Here is a 19,676-nt window from a genome sequence, read left to right on the forward strand (position 1 = left end):
CCTGCACCCGCAGCCCCCTGGCCTTGGGGAATCTGACCTTCAGTGCAGCGACTTCCAGCTGAGGTATTGTCCTTGTCCAGCCTTTGGTTTCCCGGAACCGACCCCCTGGACTTCACCTGCAGCATCTTTGTGGTCCCTCAGGGTCCCCCTATAAGAAAGCACTGGGAGCCCAAAGCTATGTTTGCATCCAGCTGCTCTGCTAGGCGTGTGTGTTTGGTGCTGACTTTGCACTAAGGGTCAACTTTTGCTATTTACTTGAAATCTATATAAATTGTCAAATTCAAACAAAGTGGGTTTGATAAATATGTTGGATATTTACTTGCTAATGTACCTACCTACAACTTGAATCTTGTTGTTCCAGAAATAAAGTAACAAAACTTTTTTGCTATATAAAAACCATTGGTCTGGAGTTCATCAATGAGTGTGCTACACTTTATTGCCTGTGTGTGTACGACAAATGCTTTGCACTACTCTCTGATAGGCCTAACTGCTCGACCACACTACACAAGAGAGAGCATTAAGATTGTCTACTTTAGCCTCTGTGGAACCCCTAGACTCTGTACACTATATCTCATTTTGATATAGTATATACAGAGCAAGTTTCCTACACCAAGATATAAGGCAATCCTTATATCTGGAATGAAAGGTTCATGCACCATTGCAGCCTGAGTGCAATGGCAGGCCTGCAGTCACAGTTTGCATGGGCCCCCATGGGCGGCAAAAAACATACTGCAGCCCATGGGGACCCCTGGAGGACCAATGCCCTGGATACCCAAGTACCATACTAGGGACTTACATGGGTGCACCAGGATTGCCAGTTGTGGGGTGTAAACTAACCTTAAAACTAAATTTAGTGGAGAGCACTGACCCTGGGGTCCTGGTTAGCAGGATTCCAGTGTACTACAGTCTAAATACAATGACAACAGGCCCCCCCAAAAAGTGGGGGTAACTATGCCAGAAAGATGCTACGTTCCTACACTTGGTGGCACAAAATCTATAAATTTGTCCCAACTGCAGGTGATGCCTGCCTACCAGGATGACAACTTCAGGAGGAACATGAAAAGCACTCAACTACAACTGCTCCATTTCCAAGCATGGAAGTGAAGTATGAGCAGGTTCAGACACAAGACCCTACTCCTGCTGCAGTGACAGAAGACTCTCCGGGAATGATGTCCAGGAGTTCAGGATACCAAACACTCAGAGCTTAACCTGTGGCCACGAGAAGGACTTGGGCCCAGTCAGTCCTTATCTTCAGAAATCGGAACTGTAGCTGTATCTACAGAAAAGCATACAGTAGTCCTGAGTTCCCCTCTATGGGAAATGAGCTTCCAAGCAAGAGATTTCCTGGAAACTCCAATGCGCAGAACTGCTGATATTGCACATGCTGGGTAGCAGTGAAAAGATCAAGCCAAAGTTATCCCCATTTAGTGAAGTCTCTCTTCACCACCTCTGGCTGTAGCCACCATTTGTGATCCATGAGGCATTGACAGCTAAGCCGGTCTGCCCTGATATTGAAAGATTCTGCTAGGTGGCAGACCACAAGGAAAATATCCTGGTGCTCCAGCCATGTTTAGAGTCACAATGCTTCACAGGGTACATGACCCCCTCCCGCCTCTGCTTGTTGCAGCACCATATGGCGGTGCAGTCTGTCAGGACCTCAGTGGTGGAATAAAAGCTTAATAAAGAAAGTGGTTCAGCATACCAGACAGACATATGTGGAGATGATCTCCATCTCTACCAGGTGGCCACCCCAACCCAGTAGCAAGGCATCAGTTACCACTGTCAGCTCTTGATGGGGTGAGTAAATGAGTCTGCCACTTACCCAATCACAGTACAGCAGCTACCATTGCAGATCTTTTGCCGTCTCCTCTGAAATCAACACTAGATCTGAGATCCTCCTGGTCCTGTGCTCATAGACTTAAGATCCCACAACAGAGTTGACATATGCCATCTGCTGTGCTTCACCTGCAGAATGCAGGAGGCCATCAGTCCCAGCAGCCTCAGTAGTCCTCGCTGACATCCAGGGCTGATTCATCAGAATCATAGGCAGAATGTCCTGGACTTGGTGCAAAACTGCATGGGGTCCAGAATGGTTCAGATGAAGGGGAGCATCCGAGAATGAGTTAGGCACACTGACTGTCAACTCCAAGGATGTTAGGCGGTTTGCTGTAGTCTAGAGTTGGTTGATGTCTCCCTGGGGAGAACCTGCCTTCAACAGCCAGTGTTCAAGGTAGGGGAAGAGTGGGACATCTTAACTTTGAAAACATGCTGCCACCACCGCCATCACTTTCATAAACACCCCAGGGGTGCTGGTAAGGCCAAAGGGAGCCCAACAAATAGAAAATTCTGCAGGTAACGACTGTCATCCGGCATGACGGGGATGAGAAAATAACCATCTTGCAGGTCCAGTGCTGCCAACCAGCCTCCAGCGTCAAGGGCAGACAGAACCTGGGCCAGGGTGAGCATTTTTAACTTTCTTCAATAAGGCAAGTCATTGAGAGGGTGGAATTGTAAAAGAGGACAGAGGCCCCCACATCCTTTTTCAGCAACAGGAAGTAGCAGGAATAACAACCACAACCAACTTCTGGCACTAGTACCCTCTCTATATTTCCTTTGGCTAAAACAGCCTACACTTTCAGCATTAAAAAAGAGATTGTCTTCCGACACCTGGTCTGAGGATATGGAAGGTGTGGTGGGGGGTGATGAGAAATGGTAAGGCATAACACCACTGAACAATCTGCTGGACCAACCTGTTATAAATTGGCTGCCACCTTGGCAGAAAATAGTGGACCCTGCCAGTGACAGGACGGCTGCACGAAGGGCACACTGAGGCTTAGGTGGTGAGGAAGATGAGTTGCAGAAGACTGGGTTGCATGCTGTCCCTGTTGCCCTCTCCTGTGGGCACCTCTGCAAGGATTGCTGTACTGGCTGGAGTTGTTGGCGGTACAAGAAGCCCCTACCGAAGAAGACGAAATTGCTGGTGCGGCTGGGCAGGGTGGAGCAGAGAGGCCCAAGGAGAGCACTGTGGCCCTACTATCTATAAAGTGCTCCAAAAATCCAGAGGGCATTTAGGTGTAAATACTGGTGCAAATAGCACTGACAAGGGAGGCAGTGGTATCCAGCCCACCGTGAACGGTGAACATGCCTGCATCATGACCATAACGCTTGGCCTGGAAAAGTATAGCCCAGGCTACTTCTGGGAATATGGGCAATACTTGGGTCACTGAGTCCCACAATGTTTGAGAGCAGCAGCCCAAGAGGCACCTGGCATTCAACAAAAAAAATGGTCAGACCCGTGAAAGAAAAGACAGCTTACCAAATGATTCTAACCTCTTCAATTCCCTGTAAGGCAAGTAGATGGAAACAAATTCAGGTTTACTCTGCTCGCTGAAGCGGTACCCACAAGGCTCTCAGGAGTGGGATATTTGATGAGAGATTCTGGAAAGCTGACAGAGCCTGGCAATTCACAGGTGAGCCTAAGAAGGGCTTAAGAGTCTCACTGAATGGAAGTAGAGATTCAGAACTTTGTTTGGCCAGGCTGCAATACCTACATCAAGACATCAGTTGTAATTTCCTGGGTAGAAAGTTGAATATCAAACCGCTCTGCTGCCCTTTCCATAACCATAGCAAATGAGGCACTGTCTTCCATGGCAGGACCCAGAGGAGAAACCCAGCCACTGCCTGCAGAGGTTTCCAGACCACAAGCAGCCAGAAGGTCCTCATACCAGTTATCCTCCTGATATGGTTGGGCTAGGTTGTCCTGTGCCAAGTGGTAGAGGACATGGGCTTTTCCAGAAGACAAAGGCACTGTGTCTGAGTCAGAAGGGTTGCTGAATGCTGAGGCTCAGTTAACAGTGTGCAGCCTTGGCAAGTAACAGCCCTATGGTTTGGCTGTCATCTTCAGGAGTTGATGGTGCTGGCTGATCGAAGCCCAGATGGTGCTGATGGCCGGCTGGCTAGCGAGAGGGAGGCCAGTTAGGAGGCCTCTCCTCTCCTTAGGGCCCGAAGGTGCATCAGCGGAAACTAGTAACGTGCCAAAAAGCCACAACAAAACATCACAAAACTTCTAAATTTTCTGCAGCATTGCCAACAGCCCAGGAACCTCAGGTTGCCACAAGACAAAAGTCAGAACTGATTCTGAAATTGAACTTTGGAAGGCAACCTGGATACATAGTGATGCCCTTGCACCTTCTTGGAAGATCAAGAGTGACAAGGCAGAGACACCCGCTTGGACATCTTGGGCTTTTTTTGGACTTAAATGAGGATTTGGACAACAACAAACTGTTGCAGGAACAGCCTCGGAAGCAGGACAGGAACCTCTCTTGGACTTTGACGTGGAGTCTTGAGGTGTTTTGCCATAAAGAGTTTTGCTGCCTGTTCTCAGATAGCTTTGGGGTGCATCAAAGTGCAGCCACTGCAGGCCTTGGAATCATGGGCTGACCACAGGCACAACGGGCAAACCACAAGTGGGTCAATTACAGAAATATTCCCCACAGGGCTGGAACCCTGTAGACTTGAGGGGTGAAAATGTCCCTTGCACACTGCTAAAAAAGCTCCAGGTCTGCGGTGGTTGACATGTAAAGAAAAGAACTGAGGTCAGCGCACATAGGTGATGCCTAAAAAGCTGTGCTTGTCACTTCCGGAGCTGAGAAATTTCAACGTGGATCCACTTATCAGTTTGCAGGGGTACTGTACTGCCCAAGATTTTATAGATCCATTCTGAAGTCTGGGGAGTACTCAAAAGGTGAGGAATCTGCAGTTAGAAATCTGTTAACATTCTGTTCTTACAACCAATCACAACTGTTTTGCTGGGACAAAAATCATCTGCTGTAGACCACCAATCAAGTAATGTGTTACATTAATAAGTGAGGTTTAGACACTCACCTGTCGTCCCTGGCTCCCCACTGCTGGGTTTGTGAGTGAGTGCCGGGGAGACACTCCTCCAATCCCGGACGGGCTCAGCAACCCCAATCGGTTAGGAGGCATGGCTCTAGGAGGCATCTGGAACTGTCGCTGGCCCCTCCTAGCAACTGCCACCCCCACAGATCCAGCTATGGGGAGTGAGTTTGAGCCAAAAGACCACCTTTAACAGGAAAAAGATAATCATTTTATTTTTTATTTTCAATATGAGTCACATTGCTATCTTCCTTAAAGACCTTACACACTAGTTCTTCTAAGTCACCATATATTTCACCAGACCACCACTGTACAAATGCTCTGTAATGAGCCTCACTACTTCCAAATGAAAATACATAAATCTGCTTAGGCTTAGATAGGTTATGACCAACATACAACACGCACTATGACCTTGATTATTTTTGACCAATTTTCTATAGACATTACAGAACAGATTACAAATCCATTAATCTGCTAAGAAAACACCGTTGAAGAGCCTCAAGTGAATTGCTTTGAAAGACACCCTAGGCAGGAATGGAAGAAACAGTGACAAATCCCAATGTAAATTCCAATTCACCAATGTAATTTTTAGCTGTACAAACATGCGAACACTCAAACCGGGCGCATAAGTGACACAGCTTGCAGAAATAGATAAAATCCATCCATGGAAAAACAGAGCTAATACAGAGCTGCTTCATAATCCAGAACATTAATACTTCTATAGTGTCATCTACAGTACAGTTTCCTGCTCTATTTGAAAGTGACAATTACAGATTTAATAAAAAAAGGGCCTCATTTTGTGAACTTTGTCAATGTTATTCTCCCAAGAATAAATGTTTACTAGTTCCCAAGTCAATGGTTGTATTTTATTAGAGGGAGTGATAAAAGAATGTTAGTTACCTGGTAAGTATCTGTTTGTAGCTTGTAGTACTGTAGATTCACATGCTCCGCATACTCGTGCCATCTAGTGTTGGGCTCAAACATTCGCAACTTGTGTTTCTTTGAATTCTTTCACAAGGTATAGTGACTCCTCCCTTAATTAGCAATGTACATGATCATGAGTTCCATCGTTAGATTGTTTTCCACACAATGAGTAAGTGTAAAGATGGAGTGCTAGATAGAAAAGTGTGGTGACCAGGCAAGAACAACAAGTTACTTACCTTCTGTAACTCATTATCTGGTAGAGACCGGATCTATCCGCAGATTCCTTATTTTAGGAATCTTCCCCAGACAGGAGCCTGGATCCCGAAACTTTTTCGCACAGCATGTCTATGCGCCAGAAGAGGGCGCTGTGCGACTCCATATCAACGTCATCCACCAGATGTGACGTCAGCAGAGTCAATATAACCCCCTACCAACGCCCCGTCAGTTTCTTCTGTTACTATTTTCCGTTTTCAAAATATGAAGCCACATATAGAAACTGCTTATTGAAACAGTGTGCTATAACAAAAGACACCCTATGTCAAGTAATCTCCAACTTTTTGATTCAAAATTTAGATTTCCATAGTGAAATCTCTGAGAGTAAAGAGGACTCAGTTTGCAGAGTGGGATGGATGGGAGGGTTGTTAAGGAATCTGCGGCTAGATCCTGTCTTTACCCAGTGCTTAATTTGTAAATAAAGTGCCAGTGCCCAAAGCCCTCCTCAAACATGCCGCTGCTGCAATTAAATGTGCGAACACTAAATACTGAGGCAGCATAATCCTGAAGCCATCTCGGGCCTCTTCAATCCATTTAAAGGCAATACCTGCCCCTTCAGCTCACTCTTGCAGCTTTCTGCTTTCTCCCATTGTGACGCTTTTTTGTTTTTCTCTTCCTCCATCTTTCCCATATGTGTCTTTTGCTCACAGTAAACGCTTGAGGCAGAAAAATAAGTGCTGGCCCTCAAAAATAAGTGCTGGTGCTCTACACCGGAACTAACAAGCACAAATTAAACAGTGTCTACCGAAGGTAAATAACTTGTTCATCTATAGAGACACCTAGCTGCAGACGCCTTACTTTAGAACCAGATACCAAAGTCGTAGTAACCTGGAGAAGGGACTGCGCATTGAGACCTTCAAAAAGGGTTTGAGTATCAGAAAACTGGTCTAGAGCAAGAAAGAGACCAGACAATCGTAATTAAGGTGAGTAACATGCTCTACGACATCAAAACCTGTGGAAGGAATCACAGGTAAATAAAACCATAAAACATGGATAAGCTTGGCCATGTTACTGTGTTAAATGTGTCTCATAAGCAACCCAACAATATGTAGTCTCTAACCAAAAGAAAACTGGTCTAGTACAAGAGAAATAGACCATGTATTCATAAGACTATCTATAAGGAAAAAGTCATAAAAACATTAAAAGCACAGAGATAACATCACCCTTGATTGAGACCCTTAAGTATCCGTCTCTAAAACAAAAACGGTCTAGAACAAATTTTAAAATAGTGGGCATTCATAATAATGTAAGTGAGCCCTAAGAAATATAGCCACATAGGACTCATAGCATGTGTGAGTCACAAACATTCAAAGACATGGAATAAAGAAAAAACGTGTTATTATGACTAATTAGTGTTAGAGGCGAACTAACAGTATGAATATTAAACTACTCGCTCCCCTAATGGGATGTGAACACATGCACGAACACCCCATCAATACTGTGGAAAGGACCACAGCAATGATATTATTAAGATAAAGAAAAAATGAGTAAGAAACACTACCCACAACCGTACGTCAGTACTGCTAAATGAGGGAGCGAATATAAATCTATTTGCTCTTACATGTAGACCAAAAACTGCATGTTCTACCCTGATGGAACACAGATCTGCATAGCATTCTATTAAGCAATACCTCTTACCCTGTATATCCTAACCATAAGACACACAGAATGGTTTATATCTTGCAGACAAAAAATACAATTGTCCTCTTTAAAAAGAAGTTGAAGACAACAATAGCAACTGTTTGGCACATAAAATAGTTTTCCCCAGAAAAAGTAGCTAGAGATGATAAAAACATCTTCAAGATATTCTCAGTATACATACCTACTGACATAGGAATATAATAAAGAAATGCATTTATATACATTTCTCTTTATTTTTAATAAATATAGGGAAAATGTCGCTTGCCCAGTGTACATCTGTTCGTGGCATGTAGTGCTGCAGATTCACATGCAATGCATTACTTCCGCCATCTAATGTTGGGCTCAGAGTGTTACAAGTTGTTTTTCTTTGAAGAAGTCTTTTCGGAGTCACAGGATTGAGGGACTCCTCTCGGTGCATGGGCATCAACTCCATTCTTAAGACTGTTTTCCCTCAAAACGGTGTAGGAAGGAGTGAGAGTGTGTAAGAATATAAATGTTCTGTAAAAATAGTAAGTAAAAGTAGATGTCCATGCAAATGTAAATGTATATACATATGTACAAATAAGAAAAAAACTGCAACAACTACAAGCTTCAGGGAGGAGGGAGGGTGCATGTGAATTTGCAGCACTACATGCCACAAACAGATGTACACTGGGTAAGTGATATTTTCCGTTCGATGGTATGTGTAGCTGCAGATACACATTCTATGCATAGACTACAAAGCAGCTATTCTCCCCATAAATTGCGGTGGCTAGCCTGTAGGAGTTGGAGTTGTTTGAAATAATATTTTAAAGACAACTTGACCAACCTTGGCCTGTTGCTTTGAAAATACATCTACACAGTAATGCTTTGTAAATGTATGTGGTGTAGACCATGTGGCAGCTTTACATATATCTGCCATTGGTATGTTTCCTAAAAATGCCATTGAAGCACCTTTTTTCCTAGTGGAATGTCTTTTACGTGTGACTAAATGTTGTCTTTTTACCTTACTGTAACATGTTTGAATACATTTAACTATCCATCTAGCTAATCCTTGTTTAGGACTACCTTTGTGTGTTTGTTGAAAGGCAACAAAAAGTTGTTTAGTTTTCCTGAATTCTTTTGTCCTATCCACATATAATACATTAGAGCTCTTTTAAGGTCAAGAGTGTGAAGGGCTCTTTCTGCAGTTGAATCTGGGAATCTGGCTGTGGGAAGAAGACTGGCAATTCCACTGTCTGGTTTATGTGAAATGGGGATACAACCTTTGGTGGAAATTTTGGATTAGTTCTAAGTACGACTTTATGTTTGGGTACTTGGAAAAAAGGTTCCTCAAGAACGAATGCTTTTATTTCACTAACTCTTCTTAATGAAGTAATCGCTACTAGGAAAGTAACTTTCCATGTTAAAAATTGAATTTCACAGGAATGTATGGGTTCAAAAGGTGGGCCTATTAGTCTTGTGAGGACAATATTCAGATTCCAAATAGGAACAGGTGGTGTTCTAGGTGGAATAATACATTTTAGTCCTTCCATGAAGGCTTTTATACCTGGGACTCAAAAGAGTGAGGTATGTAGTATAGTCTACAAATATGCGGATATTGCAGTAAGATGAATTGTAATAGAAGAGAAAGCTAAATTTGACTTTTGTAAATGAAGTAGGTAGCATACAATATCTTGCATTGATGCTGTAAGAGGTCAGTATTTTTAGATTGAAAATAATAAACAAATTGTTTCCATTTGTTAGCATAGCATTGTCTAGTTTTAGGCTTGCATGCTTGTTTGAGAACTTCCATGCATTCTAATGGAAGTTGCAAGTATCCAAATTCTATGACTTCAGGAGCCCAATCGCTAAGTTGAGAGCACTGGAATTTGGGTGTCTGATTTGTCCTTTGTTTTGCATTAGCAAATCCAGTCTGTTTGGAAGTTTGTAGTTGAGGTACTACTGACAGGTCTAGGAGTGTTGTGTACCAATGTTGTTGTGCCCACGTGGGATCTATGAGTATCATGGTGAGAGGTTTGACGCAGTTTGTTGACCAGAAATGGAAGTAGTGGGAGAGGGGGGAAGAGTAAGCAAATATCCCTGACTAGTTGATTCATAGAGCATTGCCTTTGGACAGAGGGTGTGGGTGTCTGGATGCAAAGTTTTGGCATTTTGTATTTTCGCTTGTTGCGAACAGGTCTATTTGTGTTGTCCCCCACTTTTGAAAGTACTGATGAAGTACCTGAGAGTGAATCTCCCATTCGTGTATCTGTTGATGTGTCCTGCTTAGGAGATCCGCTAGCTGATTGTGTATTTCTGGAATATATTCTGCTAGTAGATAAATCCAATGGTGAATTGCCTTTTTCCATATTGCTTGGGCTAGAAGCGATAGTTGAGATGAATGTGTCCTGCCTTGTTTGTTTAGGTAATACATTGTCGTCATATTGTTTGTCGTCATATTGTCTGTTTTTATTAAGACAGTCTTGTGTTTGAGAAGTGGTTGAAACACTTTTAGAGCAAGGAACACAGCTAACAATTCTAAATGGTTTATGTGAAAAGTTAACTGTTTTGAGTTCCATTCCCCATGTATGGTAAGGTTGTTGAGATAAGCTCCCCAACCTATTATTGATGCATCTGTTATTGTGGTTTGAGGGACAGGGGCCTGAACTGTCCACCCCTTCATTAAATTGCTGTGATTCCACCACTGAACGGGCCTGAGCGTACGGCGGTCTAACACTAGATCTTGCAACTGACCCTGTGCCTGGAACCATTGTTGGGAGAGGAACTGTTGAAATGTTCATATTTAATCTTGCATGCAGTACTATTGCTATGCAGGATGCCATCATTCACAATAATTTCATGATAAACCTTATTGTGTAATGTTAATTTGACTGCATTTGTTGTATGAGGTTTTGGAAAGCTTGTATCCTTTGTGTATTTGGATAGGCTAAGACTTTTTGTGCATTGAGAATTGCACCTAGGAAAGGTTGAACCTGTGCTGGTTGAAGATTACATTTTTGGTAGTTGATTGTGAACCCTAATGTGTGAAGGGCTTTTATTGTGTTGTTGTTGACATTGTGTAATAGTGCTTGATTTTATTAGCCAATCGTCTAGACAAGAAAAGACATGTATGTGTTGTCTTCTTAGGTAAGCTGCTACCACTGCTAGACATTTTGTGAATACTCTTGGAGCTGTTATGCCGAATGGTAGAACTTTGAATTGGTAATGCTTTCCCGCTATCACAAACCTTAGGTATTTTCGGTGAGCTGGATGTATGGGGATATGAAAATACGCATCTGAGACATAATGCAGTCACGCAATCTTGTTTATGTAGTAATGGAATTACCTCCTGCAGAGTTACCTTGGGAAGGTGTTCAGACAGGATATACAGATTTAGTGGTCTGAGATCTAGAATGGGTCTGAGAGTGCCATCCTTTTTTGGAATGAGGAAGTATAGTGAGTATATCTCTGTTCCATGTTGAGATTTTGGAACTAATTCTATTGCCTCTTTTAGTAGTAGCAATTTTACTTCTTGCTGTAACACAATGTTGTGTTCTGGGGGACAGCCTGTGGCAACGAGGAGGAATGTTTGGAGGGGTAGAAATCAATTCTAAGCAATAACCATTACGGATAATTGAAAGAACCCATTGGTCTGTGGTGATATTTTGCCATTGGGAGTGGACTTGCTGGAGTCTGCCCCCTACAGGAGATGTGTGTGGTTGTGGTATGCTTATGGAGTCACTGTTTTGATGGAGTGGTAACACTTTTTGAGGCCCGGAATTTTCCTCTGGCTCTTAAGTGTGGGCCTCTACAGGAGCCTCTTAATGCTCCTCTTCGGTATTGTTGTTGGCCCTGTTTAGGCTCGGAGGTGGAAGCATCTGTAGATTGGGGCTTGAAGCCTCCCCTAAATTGCTGTTTACAAAAGGATCCTCTATAAAGGTGTTGTGTATAGAGCTCCCATTGCTTTTGCAGTGTCTGAATCTTTCCTAAGTTTCTCGATTGTTGTGTCAACCTCAGGACCAAATACATGTTTTTTGTTGAATGGCATATTTAGTACTGCTTGTTGTATTTCTGGCTTGAAACCAGAAGATCTTAATCATGCAAGTCGAAGTATGGTTGTAGCACTATTTACGCTCCTAGCTGCTGTACCTGCAGCATCAAGCGCAGACCTTATCAGGTTGTTGCTTATTGACTGACCTTCTTTCACAATTTGTTGAGCCCTTTCTGATGTTCTTTTGGCTGGTGGTGTAATAATTCCTGCATTTGGTCCCAGTGTGCCCTATCATATTTTGCTAGCAAGGCTTGTGAACTGGCAATGCGCCACTGGATAGCTGCCTGTGTAGCTACCCTCTTGTCAGCAGCATCAAACTTCCTGCTTTCTTTGTCTGGGGGAGGGGAATCCCCCGATTGGCTATTTGCCCTTTTTCTGGCAGCACTGACAGAGTCTGGAGGTACCTGATGCATGATGTAAGCTGGATCTGTAGGTGCAGGCTTGAATTTGTCTATACGTGGTGTTAAAATCCTAGCCTTAACAGGTTCCTTTAATATTTTGTCTGCATGCCTGATCATGCCAGGCAGCATTGGTAGGCACTGGTAGCGTGAATGCGAGGAGCACAGTGTATTGAAAAAGGAAATCCTCTTCTAAAGGCTCATCATGCATAAGTACCCCATGGTACGCAGCTGCCCCAGAGATGACCTTTGTGTATGCAGTTGTATCCTCCGGTGGCGAAGGTTTTGAAGGATAGAGGTCCGGGTCATTTGTTGGTATGGGATCTGGATCACACAGATCCCAAGGATCAATTGTATCACCATGGGAATAAGTGTGGGAGTGAGTCGGTGAAGGCAATGGTGGTGGGCTAACAGATGGTGGTGAAAAAGCAAGTTGTGGCGAATGTGGTGGAGAATTTTGCAAGGGTAATGGCTTCTCCTTACTTTTAAAAATCTTTGTTGGTGGTGGAGCAGTATCAATATGTCCTTGAAATGGCAACTTTCTTTTTGTTTGTGGAGGAGGTGTAGCAATTATCCTCCCAGTCTCTTGGTGGATATGAATCCTTGATTGTTTTTTGTCCAGGATTTCAAGTATAGGCTGAATGTCAGAATCTTCATAAATATATTCTTATGTTTCTGGCGATTTAGAGGACTGTTCTTTGAATGTCTGACCTCTGCTTTAAGCGGCTCGAAAGTCCTTGTTCCTCTGTACACGAATATTTTTTGGCTCCGAAGCTGACAATTTTTTCGGTCCCGAAAGTACAGCCTGTTTCGGCTGCGAAGCTCGTCGTCTAACTTTTGACTCCGAAGAGTGTGACGCCTGCTCGGCTTAGATGTGGAGCTTTTGGTCGATTTGCTCGGCTCCAGCATCATAACTGGTGAGGCCTTTTTCGGCGCTGTAGGAAGTTGGCTCTGTATGCACTATTTCAAAGTAAGAAACAGAATGCACAGAGTCCAAGGGTTCCCCTTAGAGGTAAGATAGTGACAAAAAGAGATAATTCTAATGCTCTATTTTGTGGTAGTGTGGTCGAGCAGTAGGCTTATCAGAGGGTAGTGTTAAGCATTTGTTGTACACACACAGGCAATCAATGAGGAACACACACACTCAAAGACAATTCCAGGCCAATAGGGTTTTATATAGAAAAATATATTTTCTTAGTTTATTTTAAGAACCACAGGTTCAAGATTTACAAACAATACTTTAAATGAAAGGTATTTCACTTAGGAACTTTAGGAACTTTGAATTAGCAAAATAGCATATACAGTTTTCACACAAATGGCAATAAGCTATTTTAAAACTGGACACTGCATTTTTCAACAGTTCCTGGGGGAGCTAAGTGTTTGTTAGTTTTGCAGGTAAGTAAACCACCTACAGGGTTCAAAGTTGGGTCCAAGGTAGCCCACCGTTGGGGGTTCAGAGCAACCCCAAAGTTACCACACCAGCAGCTCAGGGCCGGTCAGGTGCAGAGGTCAAAGTAGTGCCCAAAACGCATAGGCTTCAATGGAGAAGGGGGCGCCCCGGTTCCGGTCTGCCAGCAGGTAAGTACCCGCGTTTTCGGAGGGCAGACCAGGGGGGTTTTGTAGGGCACGGGGGGAGACACAAGTCAGCACAAAAAGTATACCCTCAGCGGCATGGGGGCGGCTGGGTGCAGAGTGCAAACAGGCGTCTGGTTTGCAATGGAGTTCAATGGGAGACCTAGGGGGTCTCTTCAGCGAGGCAGGCAGACAAGGGGGGGAGCTCCTCGGGGTAGCCACCACCTGGGCAAGGGAGAGGGCCACCTGGGGGGGTCGCTCCTGCACTGGAGGTCGGATCCTTCAGGTCCTGGGGGCTGCGGGTGCAGTGTCCTTACCAGGCGCCGGGTTCTTAGAAGCAGGAAGTCGGGGTCAGGGGGAGCCTATGGATTCCCTCTGCAGGTGTCGCTGTGGGGGCTCAGGGGTGTCAACTCTGGCTAATCACGGGCTCGCAGTCGCCAGGGAGTCCTCCCTGTAGTGTTGGTTCTCCACAAGTCGAACCGGGGGCGTCGGGTGCAGAGTGCAAAGTCTCACGCTTCCGGCGGGAAACGTGTGTTCTTTCAAAGTTGCTTCTTTGATGCAAAGATGCTTCTTCCTTGGAGCAGAGCCGCTGTCCTCTGGAGTTCTTGGTCCTTTTAGATGCAGGGTAGTCCTCTGAGGCTTCAGAGGTCGCTGGACCCTGTGGAACGCGTCGCTGTAGCAGTTCTTTTGAAGTGGGGAGACAGGCCGGTAGAGCTGGGGCTAAAGCAGTTGGTGTCTCCGTCTTCACTGCAGGTTTTCAGGTCAGCAGTCCTTCGTCTTAGGTTGCAGGAATCTAGTTTCCTAGGTTCTGGGGAGCCCCTAAATACTGAATTTAGGGGTGTGTTTAGGTCTGGGAGGGCATTAGCCAATGGCTACTGTCCTTGAGGGTGGCTACACCCTCTTTGTGCCTCCTCCCTGAGGGGAGGGGGGCACATCCCTATTCCTATTGGGGGAATCCTCCAAAATCAAGATGTAGGATTTCTAAAGGCAGGGGTCACCTCAGCTCAGGACACCTTAGGGGCTGTCCTGACTGGTGGGTGACTCCTCCTTGTTTTTCTCAATCCCTCCCCTGGACTTGCCGCCTAACGTGGGGGCTGTGTCCAGGGGGCGGCATCTCCACTAGCTGGTGTGCCCTGGGGCATTGTAACACAAAGCCTGAGTCTTTGAGGCTCACTGCTAGGTGTTACGTGTTACAGTTCCTGCAGGGGAGGGGGAGGGGTGGGGTTGAAGCACCTCCATCCAGAGCAGGCTTTTGTTTCTGTCCTCAGAGAGCACAAAGGCCCTCACCACATGGGGTTAGAAACTCGTCTATCAGCAGCAGGCTGGCACAGACCAGTCAGTTCTGCACTGAACAATTGGGTAAAATACAGGGGGCGTCTCTAACATGCCCTCTGTGTGCATTTTGTAATAAATCCAACACTGGCATTATTATTCTGAGAAGTTTGATACCAAACTTCCCAGTATTCAGTGTAGCCATTATGGAGCTGTGGAGTTCCTTTTTGACAGACTCACAGGCCATATACTCTTATGGCTACCCTGCACTTACAATGTCTAAGGTTTTGCTTAGACACTGTAGGGGCATAGTGCTCATGCACCTATGCCCTCACCTGTGGTATAGTGCACCCTGCCTTAGGGCTGTAAGGCCTGTTAGAGGGGTGACTTACCTATGCCACAGGCAGTGTGAGGTTGGCATGGCACCCTGAGGGGAGTGCCATGTCGACTTAGTCTTTTTCTCCCCACTAGCACACACAAGCTGGCAAGCAGTGTGTCTGTGCTGAGCGAGGGGTCCCTAGGGTGGCATAAGACATGCTGCAGCCCTTATAGACCTTCCCTGGCATCAGGGCCCTTGGTACCAGGGGTACCAGTTACAAGGGACTTACCTGGGTGCCAGGGTTGTGCCAATTGTGGAGACAATGGTACATTTTAGGTGAAAGAACACTGGTGCTGGGGCCTGGTTAGCAGGGTCCCAGCACACTTCTCAGTCAAGTCAGCATCAGTATCTGGCAAAAAGTGGGGGGTAATTGCAACAGGGAGCCATTTCCTTACATGCGCCGAACCAGAAGGTGGGTTGCCAACAATTTTATTTCGGGTGGAACCATGGCTCTCTGGCAGTGGTGCACCCAAGGCCTTAGATGGTCTTTTGATAGTGGGCATAGGGGCAGTTGTACTTGCATGCTGAGCCGCAGTAAACTGTTGGCGATCTTCCTCAGAGTCTTCTTCAGAGTCGGTGTCCTGAATGGAAACTGCCGTCTGGGCCTGTTCTTCCTCTGCGGTGTCGACGTACTCTGTATTTTAACGCCATCTCCAGTCTTCTGGCTCTCCGGTCACGCGTCTTTTTTTGACCGGAATGATCGACAGGCTTCACATTCCTCTCCTCGATGGTCAGGAGAGAGACCGAGATTACATACCACATGTTGTTATGTATATGGAAATTTTGTGGGCATCGAGGAGAGAATCGGAATGGAGTTCGATCCATCAGGCTTTGTACGCGCCCAAAAGGGCGTTTTCTGGTTTTCAACTGTACTATTGGCTCGACTACAGATGGAAAAGCGAAACAATACTGACGGTCAAAGAGAGTTGTATATAGTTTCCGAATCGAAAATCTCAGAGCAAGAGGAAACACGCCTAAACCAGACGGCAAAAAGAAAACAATCTAACAAAGGAGTCGATGTCCATGCACACTATGACCGAGAGGAGGAGTCACTCAATCCCGTGACTCTGAAAAGACTTATTCGAAGAACAACCTGTAACACTCCGAGCCCAACACTAGATGGCAGAAGCTATGCATAGCATGTGTATCTGTAGCTACACATGCCATCGAACATATATATATATATATATATATATATATATTACTTTAAATAAAGGCATGGAAAAGATCATGGATATTAAACGTAATGATGTGTTAATTCTGAAAAAGAAGCGGAGGAATGAGGCAGATGAGCCCTTGAGACTTATAGCAAAGAATGTGGGACCATAAGAATTTTGGAAAAACTATTTTTATTTGATATCGAATGATCCAGATATTGGCCTGAGAGTGGGAAAGAACCCATCTGTAACACATCGAAAGGTACCTTCTAAGATAAGGTAGTCAGGAGCCATTTTGCTTTGAAACCACTAATTGGCTGACAGAACAGATGGGTTTTGTCAAATACAACAACTGCAAAGCATGCAAAACTGGACAAACTACTAAAACATATAGCAGTTGAGGTGAATCCAGCTGCACATATACATTCAAATTGTACAATAAATCAGAACCATGTGCACGAATCCAAGAGGCCAACTCCTTAGCCTTCTATTATCAGAAATCCGATACAACTTGCATACAAGATTCAGCACATAATATTATCCTCATTTAGTGCATATAATATATTGGCATCCCATTGTCTTGTTTCAGTATTCAAATCCTAAGCACTCCAGTAATTCAATCATATTCAAATTTTATAAATCTTTATTGCTTTATCTTGATCATTCTTTTCCATTTAAAACAGCCACTAGCCGACGCATTACGTCCTCATGGAATTCATCAGGGTTAGCATACCATCTGTTCTTTTTTCTTTCCTGTGCAGAATGGATCCAAGAAATGAAGGGAGCTTCTCCTGCTTGGTTGGGGTGGCTGCCGGTTGGGTTTCTGCCACTCCTCCTGTGGGGTGGAAAGCAGCTTTGCTGTCACACTTCCTTCAACCTGCTGGGCTTGCTCAGAGCCTCGCTGTTCCTGGGGCAGGGTGGGGGCACCATTGGCTACTGCCCTCCCAAACCTAAACACACCCCTAAATTAAGTATTTAAGGGCTCCCCAGGTCCCAGGAAATCAGATTCCTGCAACCTAAAGAAAGAAGGACTGCTGACCTACAAGCCTGCAGAGAAGGTGGAAGATGACAACTGATTTGGCCCCAGCCCTACCGGCCTGTCTCCATCTTCGAAAACCTGCTCCAGCGACGCATCCGACAGGGACCAGCGACCTCCGAAGCCTCAGAGGACTGCCCTGGACTACAGGACCAAGAAACTCCAGTGAACAGCGGCCCTGTTCAAAACCAGCTACTTCTTTGGAACAAAGAAGCAACTTGCAAGGACTTCAAGTTTCCAGCCGGAAGCGTGAGAATGTACAATATGCACCCGATGCCCCCGGCTCGACCTGCAGAAAACCAACACGTCAGGGAGGACTCCACGGCGACTGCGAGCCCGTGAGTAACCAGAGCCGACTCCCCTGAGCCCCCACAGCAACACCTGCAGAGATAATCCAGAGGCTCCCCCTGACCGAGACGGTCTAACAAGGGACCCGATGCCTGGAACCAACACTGCACCCGCAGCCCCCAGGACCTGAAGGAACCGAACTTCAATGCAGGAGTGACCCCCCCAGGTGACCCTCTGCCTTGCCCAGGTGGTGGCGGTCCCGAGAAGCCCCCCTCCACCCCCCGGTGCCTGCCTGCACCACTAAAGTGACCCCCGGGTCCCTCCATTGAAACCTATAGAAAACCAGACGCCTGCTTTGCACACTGCACCCAGCCGCCCCTGTGCCGCTGAGGGTGTGATTTGTGTGCCTACTTGTGTCCCCCCCCCCGCGCTCTACAAAACCCCCCTGGTCTGCCCCCGAGGACCCGGGTACTTACCTGCTGGCAGACTGGAACCGGAGCACCCCTGTTCTCCATAGGCACCTGTGTGTTTTGGGCACCTCTTTGACCTCTGCACCTGACCGGCCTTGAGCTGCTGGTGTGGTAACTTTTGGAAAGCTTGTATCCTTTGTGTATCTGGATATGCTAGAGCTGAGTGTTTAGTTTTGCACCCAAATACTGTTGTATTTATGCTGGTTGAAGGGGTGATTTTTGGTAGTTTATTGAGAAGCCTAGTGTTTAGGGTTTGCATTACATAATGCGTATGATTTTGGCATTGTGTATGACTGCTTGATTTTATTAGCCAATCGTCTAGATATGAAAGACATGTATATGTGGTCTTCTTAGGTAGGCTGCCACTACTGCCAAGCACTTTGTGAATATCCTTGGTGCTGTTATTCCAAAGGGCAACACAATTGGTAGTGTTTTCCCTGAATGACAAACCTGAGATGTTTTCTTTGTGCAGGATGGATGGGTATGTGAAAATACGCATCTTTGAGGTCTAAGGCTGTCATGAAATCTTGTTTTTGTAGTAGTGGGATGACATCCTGTAAAGTTACCATGTGAAAATGTTCTGACAGGAAGTAAAGATTGAGAGGCCTGAGGTCTAATATTGGCATGAGGGTGCCATCTTTTTGGGGAATTAGAAAATAGTGATTAATCTCCTGTTCCTATTTGAGACTGTGGAACTAATTCTAATGCTTGTTTGAGTAGTAGAGATTGGACCTCTTCTTGTAACCGAATTGTGTGTTCTGTGGATAGTTTGTGTGACCTTGGTGGAATATTTGGAGGAGTGTTTATCAATTCTAGGCAATAGCCATTGCGGATAATTGTGAGCACCCAGTTGTCTGTGATAATATGTTGCCAATTTGTGTTGAACTATTGTAGCCTCCCCCCCCCCTCTCCCGCACAGTAGAGGTGTCAAGTGGAAGGGAATGAGGGAAGTCACTGTTTTGGGTGCTGTGGAGGTTACTTAGAGGCCTGACATTTCCCTCTATTTCTGGGGTATTGTCCTCTATATGTGCCCCTAAAACTACCACGTTGGTATTGCAGTTGGTGGGTTGGCTTTGTCTGTGAGGTGGATGCCTCTGAGGGGTGTGTTCTGAAACCACCTTGAAACTGAGGTCTACGAAAGGACCCCCTATATGGTGCAGAGTAGAGTGCACCCATTGCCTTTGCTGTGTCAGAGTCCTTTCACAATTTTTGTGTGGTTGTGTCTACTTCTGGGCCAAAAAGATGTTTTTTTATTTTTATTGAACGACATGTTCAACACAGCCTGCTGTATTTCTGGCTTTCATCCAGAAGATCGGAGCCATGCATGTCAGCGTATAGTGACTGCAGTGTTGACACTG

At 45.3% G+C, this 19,676-nt stretch overlaps 1 protein-coding gene across 4 annotated transcripts in view; it reads right to left on the reverse strand.

The window, feature by feature from the left end:
• SAMD4B (sterile alpha motif domain containing 4B) overlaps nt 1–19,676 on the reverse strand; it is an 870,829-nt gene that overhangs the window by 367,762 nt on the left and 483,391 nt on the right. For all 4 annotated transcript variants that reach the window (XM_069206928.1, XM_069206927.1, XM_069206926.1 and 1 more), the window contains exon 10: nt 4,885–5,083. In XM_069206928.1, coding sequence (XP_069063029.1) covers nt 4,885–5,083 — 199 coding nt within the window. The remainder of the gene's footprint in view (nt 1–4,884; nt 5,084–19,676) is intronic.

The sequence above is a fragment of the Pleurodeles waltl genome, chromosome 9, assembly GCF_031143425.1.
Source record: "Pleurodeles waltl isolate 20211129_DDA chromosome 9, aPleWal1.hap1.20221129, whole genome shotgun sequence".
Classification (NCBI taxonomy): Eukaryota; Metazoa; Chordata; class Amphibia; order Caudata; family Salamandridae; genus Pleurodeles; species Pleurodeles waltl.